This window comes from Neocloeon triangulifer, unplaced genomic scaffold (assembly GCF_031216515.1).
Source record: "Neocloeon triangulifer isolate White Clay Creek 2 clone unplaced genomic scaffold, ASM3121651v1 ptg000012l, whole genome shotgun sequence".
NCBI classification, from domain to species: Eukaryota; Metazoa; Arthropoda; class Insecta; order Ephemeroptera; family Baetidae; genus Neocloeon; species Neocloeon triangulifer.
The window spans coordinates 17,741,773-17,754,271 of NW_026775554.1; the positions used below are offsets into that span (position 1 = coordinate 17,741,773).

General features: G+C 41.4%; 1 protein-coding gene across 49 annotated transcripts in view; it reads left to right on the forward strand.

Moving 5' to 3' along the window:
- Nucleotides 1–12,499, forward strand: part of LOC132198038 (cell adhesion molecule Dscam2) — an 82,505-nt gene that overhangs the window by 57,459 nt on the left and 12,547 nt on the right. For 41 of the 49 annotated variants that reach the window (XM_059621758.1, XM_059621764.1, XM_059621739.1 and 38 more), the window contains 13 exons: nt 9,144–9,263; nt 9,326–9,499; nt 9,557–9,704; nt 9,814–9,962; nt 10,072–10,203; nt 10,312–10,699; nt 10,751–10,992; nt 11,052–11,207; nt 11,266–11,417; nt 11,472–11,628; nt 11,690–11,959; nt 12,018–12,249; nt 12,308–12,484. In XM_059621758.1, the coding sequence (XP_059477741.1) occupies nt 9,144–9,263; nt 9,326–9,499; nt 9,557–9,704; nt 9,814–9,962; nt 10,072–10,203; nt 10,312–10,699; nt 10,751–10,992; nt 11,052–11,207; nt 11,266–11,417; nt 11,472–11,628; nt 11,690–11,959; nt 12,018–12,249; nt 12,308–12,484 (2,497 nt within the window). Of the gene's footprint in view, nt 1–648; nt 937–1,143; nt 1,429–2,750; nt 3,036–3,380; nt 3,669–6,772; nt 7,061–9,143; nt 9,264–9,325; nt 9,500–9,556; nt 9,705–9,813; nt 9,963–10,071; nt 10,204–10,311; nt 10,700–10,750; nt 10,993–11,051; nt 11,208–11,265; nt 11,418–11,471; nt 11,629–11,689; nt 11,960–12,017; nt 12,250–12,307; nt 12,485–12,499 lie in introns of all 49 variants that reach the window. The other 8 variants (XM_059621761.1, XM_059621745.1, XM_059621717.1 and 5 more) reach the window with 5 other exon arrangements.

The window sequence follows — 12,499 nt, forward strand, 5'->3', positions numbered from 1 at the left end:
CGGAATGTTTGGACAAAAAACCAGCATTCTCTCGATCAACGCGGTAAAGCAATTGAACATCGGCCGGTACACTTGTCTCGCTTCCAATCAGGCAGGCACAGCGTCCTTCAGCGCCGACCTTCACGTCAATGGTTATTTTTATGAAATCTGCACGCTTCAAAATATTTGCAAATTTTGATTTGTTTCGTAGAAATGTTTTACACCTTTGATTAAAATTTCATTTCACTGTCCTTTTACCATGATAAATCAGTACGACCTCAAATTCTGGCGTTCGATTTCGGCGAGGACTCGGTGAACGCGGGCGATTTCTCGACGGTGCAGTGCGCCGTCATCAAAGGCGACTCGCCGGTTGCCATTTCCTGGTACTTCAACCGCAGCCGCGAGGTGGAAAAAATATCCGGAATCAACGTCATCAAGTCCGGGGCACGCTCGCAGGTGCTCAACATTGAGAACGTGCAGGCGGGTCACTCGGGGCCCTACACCTGCGTGGCCACCAACGCGGCCGGGTCAACGAACCACACTGCCATTTTGACCGTCAACGGTGACTTTTAGCAAAGAATTTAATTTGCATCTAGGAGATTTATTTTTTCAATTATTTGTGTGCTTAGTTTTTTTTTAGAAAGACTCTGTTTTTCTGTTTTGACCCAGTTCTTCCCCAAATCATGCCGTTCGGTTTCGGTGACGAAAACGTCTTTGCCGGCGACTCAACCGTGGTGACCTGCGCGGTCATCAAAGGCGACTCGCCGATTTCGATTTCCTGGCTTTTCAACGGGACGGATGTCCAAGGGAAGGAGGGCGTGACCGTTTTCAAAGCAGGTGCCAGGGCCAGTTCCCTGAGCATCGACTCCGTCAGGGCAGAGCACTCGGGTGGATACTCTTGCGTCGCTAGAAATGCCGCCGGAAACAATAATTTCACTGCGTACTTACACGTCAACGGTACTTTAAAAATAAGCTTTTTAATTTTGTGTTTTTTCTTCTTATTCTGTCCGGTCAGTTTGCATTTTTCTCTCCTCAAACTCCAATCCTTTCCCTAAAAATTTTAAATAATATATCTGCAGGTAGAAGATTAAATGATTTTAATATATTCTAAAATTAAAAAATAAGTTATTTAAAAATTTGGATTTCTTAATTCTAAATTTTCAGTCATGCCTTATATCAAGCCGTTTGAGTTCGAGGGACCCGCAAGCGCAGGCGAATCTGTTCAACTTTCGTGTCACGTCACTAAGGGTGACCCGCCCTTCACGATCGAGTGGTTCTTCGACGGAGAACCGATTTCCCCTCACTTAGGAGTGCTGACTGGCATGTTCGGCCACCGCTCCAACATTCTCTCCATTTCGCAAGTGCGACCCATGAACAGGGGTCGCTATACCTGTTCCGTTTCCAACCCCGCCGGTCGCGCCATTTACGCCGCCGATTTGCTCGTCAACGGTATTTTTTTTTAATTCGCACTCGGAGCTTCTTCTTGCACTAAAACTATATATCTTTCTCAATGGCACCCTCCTTATGTAGATTTTTTTCGTACGTACATTAAGTTGGTCCCATCCTGTGTCCTCTTGTCGAATTGCAGTGGTGCCCCAGCTGTCTCCGTTTTCCTTTAGCGAGGAGGCGGTCAACGCGGGGGACATGACCGCCGTGCAGTGCACCGTGGTCAAGGGCGACTCACCCATTCACATTGTTTGGCTGTTTAACGGCACCGAAATCAGCTCGGGGGACGGGGTGACGGTGATGAACGCGGGCACGAGGCTCAGCTCGTTGAGCATCGAGGCGGTCCGAGCGCACAATTCCGGACAGTACACTTGCCTAGCTCGAAATGCAGCAGGAGCGTCCAATTACTCGGCTTATTTGCATGTCAACGGTACTTTTTTAAACACAAATCCGCTTAATCGTATTGATTTAATCATTAATTTATTATAATTTTTAGTCAATCCTTAATCCATTCCTTTAAATTATAGAAAACATTATATTTTATAAATAGATTTTTATTAAATTTTTTTTCATTATTCCAGAAGACATTTCAAAACTATAAAAATGACAAAAATTTTACCCCAATTCTTTCATGCACATTCGCTTTTATTGATTAAAGGTCATATTTTAAGTAGCTTTACAAAATTAATGCTCAATATTCAGTAAATAAAATATAAATTTGTGGTGATTTTTTCCAGCATACCAAAGATATTTTTTATATAACCCTTCAGATTGCAATTTCCGGGAAATTTTCACTAATTTTTGAACAAATTATTTCTGGGTTTCAGTAATTCCTCACATTAGCCACTTTGAATTTGAGGGACCAGCCAGTGATGGCGAAACCGTAGGGTTATATTGTCACGTCACCAAAGGTGACCTTCCTTTGACCGTGGCGTGGTACTTTGATAGTAAGCCCATTATGCCCCATCTGGGCATTACCACGTCGCAAGTTGGCCACAGGGTCAATGTACTTTCGATAACAAGTGTCCGGTCCTCTAACATGGGCCGCTACACTTGCGTCGCCACCAATAGTGCCGGTTCGGCCGCATACGCCGCTGACCTACATGTAAACGGTACACATTCAGCACGAGACAAAAACTTCTCTTCTTTCTCAAATTTTACCTAATTATTTTCGCAATTATTCTCCACCCACTCTACTATTGGTTAAAAACTTATTTTCAGTTTTGCTCCAACCTCCACCCTGGGGACGATGGATTTGTACATAAAACGCTTTGCACATGACACAAAAAAACGCAAATATTTTGAACAAGTTTGAATGTTTCCAGTCGTGCCTTACATTACACCCTTCGAATTTGACGGGCCCGCCAGTGCCGGGGACACGGTGCAGGTCAGCTGCAACGTGCCCAAAGGCGACAAGCCGTTGCAGATCGTGTGGTTGTTGCGTGGCGAGGTTTTAAACTCCAAAATGGGCATCTCGAGTTTCCCCGTCGGCGACAGGGCCAACTTCCTGTCCATTTCATACGTGACCGAAAAGCACGTCGGCAATTACACGTGCCGAGCGACCAACCCCGCGGGCACGGTCGAACACAGCTCAGAGCTCAAAGTCAATGGTACACTTTTTAGCCGCAGCTGCTTTTTGTGTTGTAGATCATATACTATATCTCTGTGTGTTATATTATTATATATCTTGAGTTTGATGCAAGTTTGATTTTCAGTCTTCCTCTATATATGCAACCCAATATCATTGATAGAGGTCAGTTCAACACCGAAGCGTGTGAATTTGGCCTTTTCTCAAAAAATTTCTTTAGACACCTAGCTAGAAAAACATTTTCTAAATTTCAAATTGACCTCTGTGTTTGATATTGCGAGATGAAAGATATTGTAAAAATTAATTACATAGGAAACGTATTCGTTGAAAAACATTCACCAGAAAAAAATCCTAAATAATTTCAAAGCGCCCCCTGAGATCCTCCAGTTCACTTTCGGCGACAAATCGATGAGCGCCGGATATTTCGTGACGGTGCCCTGTGTTGTCGTGGGCGGCGACCGTCCCGTCCACGTCCACTGGCTTTTCAAGGGCCACTCGGTGAAGCACCGCAGCGACATGTCGGCCGAGCCACTCGGCGAAAGTGGCGCCATCCTCAACATCCCATCGGTGCAAGCGGTGCACGCCGGGCAGTACACGTGTCGCGCCAGGAACCGGGCCGGCGTGGCCGAGCTGTCCGCACAGCTGCACGTGACCGGTGCATGGCTTCTTACTCTGGTGTTGCTGTTACTTTTTCAGTTCGCCCCCGCATCCTCCCTTTCTCGTTCGGCGAACGGCCGCTCAACCCCGACCAGGTGGTGACCGTGCCGTGCGGCGTCACCGAGGGCGACCGGCCCATCCTGCTCGCCTGGACCTTCAACGGCGCCCCCATTTTGCCCTACATGGGCGTCAATGTCATTTCCCTCGGCGAGAGGAGTTCGATCCTCAGCATCGGAGCGGTCGCGGCCACCCACGCCGGCAATTACACGTGCCAGGCCACCAACGAAGCGGGGTTCGACTCGGCCTCCGCTACCTTGGTGGTCAAGGGTCTGTTTTCATCTGAAATAATTGCAAATTAAAAAAAATCCCTTGAAAATCAATGAAAAAAAAGATGCACACACACCTATCGTAGTTACTGCACGCACGTTTTGCCAACAGGGTAGTGGAAGTCATCCCGGAAAGTCTTAACTTTTTTAAATTATGTTTATTTGGGTCTTGAATGTTTCAAAATTCATATCAATTTTTTAAGAATTTTTAGTACATTTCAAGCTTTAAATCTTTATAGCTGAATGATGAATTTTTTTAATATTGAATTAAATTCACATATTTTAAACTCTAATGCCTTTTTTAACCTTAATTTTTTACTTTACATACTTTTAAAAATTGATAAATTAAGGAGAAAATTCTTTGATATCAGTTACAAAAAAATAAATAAATGTCTTATTTAAATTAGTTTAAATGGATTCTAATAAATAAAAGTGAAAAATTTGGAAATTATTAAATAATCAACATTCTTTTTTAATCCTTTAAAAACATACTTTTATGTCAAAGAAAAATGTGAAATTTTTTACGTTGCATCTTTTAAAATTATTCAGGACCTAAATTATATTCTTTACATTTTTGATGTCAATTATTTTCACTACTCTGCTGCATTGTTATTTCCTACTTTCATTTCTTTTTTTATCTCTAGTCGTTTTATGTCTGGCCTGCATTTTCGCAGTTCTGCCCAAAATTCTTCCCTTCACTTTCGGCAAGGAGTTCACCAACTCAGGTGACCTGGTGATGGTCAGCTGCGTGGTGCAGAAGGGCGACACTCCGCTCACGATCGAGTGGCTCTTCCAGGCCGAACGCGTCGACCAGTTCGGCAGCTCCGACTTTCTGATTGCCCACCCTAGCGATAGAATTAGCACGCTGACCATCAGCTCGGTGCGCGCCAGCAACGCGGGCGAGTATGCATGCAAGGCGACCAACCCGGCTGGCAGCTCCAATTTCACGGCGCATCTCAAAATCAATGGCAAGACGTTTGCAGCTGCAAAATCTCTGGATGTTTTGCCATTATTTTTTTCAAATGGAAAAAATGTCAATTTCAGTAAATTCAAAAAAATTAATATTGCTATCAGAAATTTACAAAAATATAATCAGAAGCTTTTAATTTATAAAAAAAAAAAATACTGAAATTTACAAACATTTCTCCCTGATACAAAACCTTGCTTAATCACGCTGACTGGGAAATTCTAGATTTAGAAAAGAATCAACAGACTCTCTTGTGATTTTTAAAATCTCAGACGGTCTCTCTTTTGAACAAAAGCATGGTTGAAAAAACGTCTCTGCAGGTCAATTGGCTCCGGAACTAAAGGTGGGAATAAAACAATGCATTAAACCTTGACCAAATTTACACAATTAATCTGGATTAAACGGGGGTGAGTCAGTTCCGCCAGTGATCGTGCCCTTCTCGTTCGGCGACGTGCCCTCCAACCCCGGCGACACGGTGCAGCTCAGCTGCCTCGCCACCAAGGGCGACGCGCCCTTGGACTTCTCGTGGCAGTTCAATGGGGGCGACGTGGGACACCTGCCGCAGGTGATCACCACCAATTTGGGCGACCGCAACAACATGCTCATGATCTCGCCCGTGTCCGACTTCCATCGTGGCACTTACACGTGCATGGTGCGCAACAAGGCGGCCGCCGCCAACCACTCAGCCACCCTCGTGGTCAACGGCAAGAATTTTTGCAAATTCGAAAAGAAATTTTAAGTGACGGATCTAATTTTGAAAATGAAAATATCACACAATTTCGAACCTTTTCATTAGGGCTGTGAAATTTAATAAATTAAATTTGCTGACATTCTTTTCAATTTAAAATCGTTAAATTTGCGTGATTCTCGCGTCATTAAGTTATTTGACGCCAACTCAAAACTGTCTAAAATTGGTGAAAAACAAAAGGGGATAAAATTGATCTGACAATTAATTGCATATTAAAAGTCTATCATGTAAATCATTCAATATAAAATACTATTTCCAAGAATAATTTTTCTGATCAGTACAAGTCATTTTGAGAACTTTTTCTGTGAATTTCTTTGGGAAAATATTTCACAATAATTTATTGAATAAGGAATCCCTGGGAATTAATGTTAGTTAATTGTGATAATTTGTAACCTAGTTTAACATTTATAATATAAATTTAGCTGCAAATTTACTCATAATACGTAAGAACAGTTTAATTATTTAACTTAATTGTAATTTACTACAAAATCTGGAATATTTAAAAATAAAAATATGAAATTAAAATTTTAAAATATACTAAAAATATTAAATTTACCAGCAAAATACTGGAGGCAAAAAAATATTATTTTATTTTTACTTAAAAGTTTTATTACTTTATTCACTATATTAAAAAATCTTCAACTCTCAAATTATAAGAAATCACGAATTTTTTGGATCATATCACTTGTTGACAGAAAATGGAGAAAAAATTAATATGGTAATGAAATTAATTATAATTTGCTTTTTGTTTTTCAACCTTCAACACGGTTAAAAAAAATTGATACATTTTTCTAATATGCATTGAAATATTGTCTTAAGTCAACTATTTCAAGAACAAAATTTCACAGTCCTGCACTTTCAATTTAATAAATTTTTGGAAAAAAAAATATTTGCACCAAAATATAATTCTTTAGGCAGGAAGATCCGCCACTGAAGTTCACCGCATCTTTCTCTGCATTGTATTTATATATTTTGATCAACATTTTTGCTTTGATTTTTATTTGTGCCTTTATTTGATTTCTTTTAAACTCCCCTTGTGACTTTCTGTTGCTGCCATACAGTTTTTCCGAAGATCTCCCCGTTCAGTTTTGGCGACGAGCCGATTTATTACGGACAGGCGGCGCAGGCCACCTGTCTCGTCACCGAGGGTGACTTGCCCCTCGAAATCACCTGGAGCTTCCAGGGCTCCAACCTGTCCACCCAGATGGGCATTTCCACCACCAAAGTAGGCAGAAAAGCGAGCCTGCTTCTGATTGACCCCACCCTGCCCGGTCACACGGGCAATTACACGTGCACGGCCAAAAACAAGGCCGGCGTCGCCAATCTCACCGCCAAACTTAACATCTACGGTAATTCTGCAAGCGTGGTTTATTTTCTATTTGGGGAGGAGAAATTTTTAATTCGCTCGCTGTGTGTGCATCTCGGTCGGAAAAACGCTAACACATTCACTTGTACTCTATCTCAATGGTATTATCCACCGTCTTCTGCTGCTTCTTCTACTTTGTGTTTTTATTTCATAACAAAAAAATGGCATATTTTGAAGTTCTTTGAATCAGATTGAAAAACTATCTAAAAATAAAATTGTACTAAAACTGTTTTTAAAATTCAACCACGACAATTATTTTTGGTTAAAAAATAAGCTTTTTCCAGTTTTTTCTTTCCTTATTATGAAAAAAATATTCAATCTTGTCTTAACAAGTTTTTAATTTTCCTTGGGATTTTAAAAATCAATTTTAATTTAATAAAATTGTCGTATAAATAAAATGTATTTTTAAATTTAATGCAAAATAAAATTTGCCATTTTTTTTCTTATTTTAATTTACTAAGTACCACATGATTTCTGTAGTTGTAAACAAAACTTTAAACTCTTCAAACTTAAAGCACCGATTATAAATAAAGAGCCACTCGCTAAATCTTCCTTACGTAAATAATTGATATTCTGTAAATTCACAAATCTAGACTAAAGCCAGCGCCGCCGCCTCTTTTGGTTGGTGTTGCAGAAATCCCGTCGCTTTTGCCCCTGTCCTTTTCCTCCGAGTATAGCAGCGAGGGTGATTACGTGCAGCTGACGTGCATTGCCTCCAAGGGTGACCACCCGATTTCGTTCTCGTGGCTGCTGAACGGCGTTGAGGTGGGCGCCGGCGAGGCGTCCACGGTCAACGTCGGCCAGAAGACCAGCCTCTTGATCATTCAGAGCGTCACCTCGAGGCACGCGGGCCTGTACACGTGCAGGGCCGTCAATATCGGTGGGGAGAGCAATCGCTCTGCTGAGCTCCACGTCAAGGGTACGAAATGCACCCCTTTATTGTGGCGCCAGTTCCAAAAATAATAGATTTTTTAAATATTATTTTGCATAATTTCCATTTAGTTGCTCTACCCTTTATACCCCATCTTATAATTTGCTGATTTGTGAACAAATTAGAAAGGGCAAGTTGGAATAATTTTTGGAAAAAAAAAATGAAAGAAATAACTTGCCGTTTCTGACTTTTGAAGTAAATTTTTCATTTATAAAAAGCTGCTGATATCACTTTTTCGTTGCTTATTCAATTCGTGGTTGTTTACTTTCCTTATGTGTTGTGTGTCAAATAACGCATGGGAAGTCACCGGGGGCCGACGCACAGGTGAAATTGGCATGATTTCGGGACACGCGCGAGGACAGTTGTGGTTTTTGTGACAGTCTCAGGCCAGGAAAGAATCTATTTATACGTGTTGTATTGATATATCCAAATATGCACAGAGTTAATCAAATTTTAGCTAAAACGCGTGATTTAATCAAAGAAAGCGGAAGCCAGGGAGCTGAGCGCCTTCCTCTCACTCGTCCCTTCTACCCTCACCCCACAGGCGCTCAGTGTTAGGCGTTAGGAAAGCCATCCTGTCAATCACCCTGTTTTTTCTGTTTTTCGTATTGCTTTCCATGATGTCGATTTTTTTAAACCTAAAATTAATATAAATTTGCAATTTTGGCAACCTCTTTATCTGATATTAGAAGCACAGTGTGTTTGTGTATTTGAGACGACATCATGAATTAACGGCATGCTGGTCACTTTGGTTCTTACGGAGTTTCTTTTTCCCTAGAGTTTTAGTAGGTTTAGTTTTTAATTTGAGTAGCTAGCTCGCATGGTGTGCATGCTTCTTGTAGGCCAACTCTAAATTTCGAAGTTGGATTTTGTCGGTTTGAAAATGAGCAACCGACAAAAACCAATCTTCACCTGATCGTGGACAAAATTCAAATCAAATTAAATTTTTCTTCTTGCCACGATCTTTTCTTTAGCTGTAGCTAAACGCTTTGACAAAATATCGCTCCGTTTTTTCTCAATTGTGAAAAATTAAAGTAAATTTTAATGCATGTGGAGCGATATCGCATGCTTCCTTCAAAACTTGGATCTGAAAGTGCAGCAAAACTAACCTGGTTTTCCAATTCTTCGTCCACAGTGCCTCCAAGGTGGATTCTGGAACCCACCGACAAAGCTTTTGCTCAAGGCAGCAATGCCAAGGTCGAGTGCAAGGCCGACGGTTTCCCCAAGCCTCAAGTTACGTGGAAGAAGGCTGCTGGTAAGTTTACCATGTGACCTTTTAAATGAATCCTTATTTAAATTTTTCTTCTTTCAATTCAGGGGTTGTTCCTGGAGATTACAAAGACTTTAAAGCCAATGACCCGAACGTGAAGGTTGAGGAAGGCACTCTTTCCATCACTAATATCCAAAAGGCAAATGAGGGGTACTACCTCTGTGAGGCTACCAATGGCATCGGCTCTGGTTTGTCTGCAGTCATGCTTATTAGCGTCCAGGGTATGTTAATAATAAAATCTTAAAAATTTCAAGTATTTATCAATAAATTTAATCCAGCTCCTCCGAGTTTTGAAATCAAGCTCCGTAACCAGACTAGCAGGCGTCGAGAGCCGACTGTTCTCCAGTGTGAGGCCAAAGGTGAAAAGCCGATTGGAATTTTGTGGAACATGAACAACAAGAGGCTGGACCCCAAGAGCGACAGCAGGTAAAATATTATTAAAAAAAATTATTAATACAAATTTAAGTTTTTGTTTTAAAATAAATAATAACAGTTTTGATTGTTTTTTTTTTTAATACTTACAATTCTTTTCTAGATATACCATCCGTGAGGAAATTCTGCCCAATGGAGTTCTTTCTGACCTGAGCATCAAGAGGACCGAACGATCTGACTCTGCACTTTTCACATGCGTGGCCACAAACGCCTTTGGCAGTGACGATTCCAGCATCAACTTGATTGTTCAAGGCAAGTATTCAAATTAAAGTTATATTGTAATTAGGGGTAAATATAATTTACTTTATTCTTTAAAAGCAAATTTTTCACTTTTAATGCTAATTTTTAATTAAAATTTCAGAGGTTCCTGAAGCTCCATACGATTTGAAGGTTTTGGATAAGTCTGGCCGTTCAGTGCAGCTGTCTTGGGAACCACCTTACGATGGAAATTCACCCATCAAGAAGTACAGCTTGGAATACAAGATTTCTAAAGGTGACATTTTAAGTAATAATTTAAACAGTTCTAGAGGAAGACTCTTAAATGGACTAAATTTAAGATTTAAAATTTTTTCTTCAATTAATTGAAAAATATTGTTTTTAGGCACATGGGAGTCTGATATTGACCGCGTGATGGTTCCTGGCGAGTCGACCGTGGCTGGAATTTTCAACTTGCGCCCCGCCACCACTTACAGCATCAGGATCGTTGGCGAAAACGAGATTGGTCAGTCGGAGCCCTCGGACACTGTGACAATCATCACCGCCGAAGAAGCTCCGAGCGGCCCACCCACTGACGTCAAGGTTGAGCCCGTAGACCAGAAGACCCTCAAGATCAGCTGGAAGCCCCCAGACAGGGATGAATGGAACGGAGAGATCCTTGGCTACTACGTTGGATACAAACTTTCTTCCTCTGACAAACCATACTTGTTCGAAACTGTCGAATTCAGCAAGGAAGAAGGAAAGGAGCACCACTTGCAGATTGCAGAACTAAAGTACAACCTTATTACTATTTAAATATATTTTACTAAATTCATTTATTTCAGAACCTACACTCAGTATTCGGTAGTTGTCCAAGCCTTCAACAAAGTTGGCGCCGGTCCCATGAGTGAGGAAACTCGCCAGTACACAGCTGAAGGCATTCCAGAGCAGCCTCCCCAGGACACGACTTGCACTACCCTCACCTCGCAGACAATCAGAGTGTCCTGGGTATCTCCATCACTGAGCTCAGCCAATGGCATTCTCAAGGGTTACAAGGTTATTTATGGGCCAAGTGACACTTGGTATGGTACGTATAAAAAATTTGATTAAAAACTGAAACCCAACTGATGTGAATAATTAAACCAGATGAGAATACAAAGGACACCAAAATCACCTCATCCAGCGAGACAATCCTGCATGGCCTGCAAAAGTACACCAACTACAGCATGATGGTTTTGGCTTTCACCTCTGGCGGCGATGGTGTCAAGAGCGTTCCAATCCACTGCCAGACTGAACAAGATGGTAAAATTTTTTACAAAGTTTTTTTTTATAAAAATTATATTTGTTATTTCTTTATCAGCACCTGAACCTCCGTCTGCACTGAAGGCGCTCGTTATGTCCGATAGCTCCATTCTCGTCAGCTGGAAGCCCCCTGAGCAGCCCAATGGAATTGTCACCCAATACACCGTCTATTACAGGGAAGAAGCACCAGTTGAGGGCGAGGCCAAAGACGTATGCAAATATATTGTAATTTGAATTTTTTCAAAATAATCATTCTCCTCTAAGGCAACACCAAAAAGTCAGAAAGTTCCTCCATTCCAAATGAGTTATGAAGCCTCCGGACTAAAGAAAAAGACTGGTTATGAATTTTGGGTCACCGCCTCCACTAATATTGGAGAGGGTCAACAGTCCAAGTCGGTTATTCTCGCTCCCAGCACTAGAGGTAAAAATTAAATTGGGAAAAAATGGCAAAACAATATTTAATAAAAACTTATTTATTAAAGTTCCTGCCAAAGTTGCTTCCTTCGATGACACTTTTACCGCAACATACAAGGAGGATGTGAAACTGCCTTGCTTGGCAGTTGGAATGCCAGCTCCAGACATGCAGTGGAAGGTCAAGGGAACCATCTTCCAGCAGAATGACAGGATGCGCCAGTTGCCAGAAGGATCTCTGCTCATCAAGGAAGTCACTCGAGGAGATGCTGGAGAATATTCTTGCTACGTCGAAAACTCGTTTGGACATGATATAGTCACTCATCAACTGGTTGTCCATGGTAAAAATCTCTTTAAATATTAATAAACATGAAAAATGATTTAATTTTATCATTCCAGCTCCTCCTCACTCGCCTCAAGTTTTATTGACGTCGACCACGACCAGTTCCATCACCATGAAGCTCAAGCCCCATGCAACTGACACTGCTCCCCTCCATGGCTACACCATCCACTATAAGCCCGAGTTCGGAGAGTGGGAAACTGTCCAGGTGGGCAGCCAGACCACCAAATACACCCTGGAGAACTTGTGGTGCGGAACGAGATACCAGATTTATGTCACTGCTTACAATGGGTAAAGAGAGATATTGACATAGAAATCTAAATTTTTATTTATGGAATACATTAATTAGGATTGGAACTGGAGAACGCTCTGACTACCTCAACACTCGCACCAAGGGATCCAAACCTGTCATCCCCGAGGCGACTCAATTCATTGAAGTTTCCACAAACAGCATCACTTTGCACTTGAGTGCCTGGCTGGACGGTGGCTGCCCCATGTTGTACTTCGTGGTCGAACACAAGAAGAAGTAATTTTAGAAATT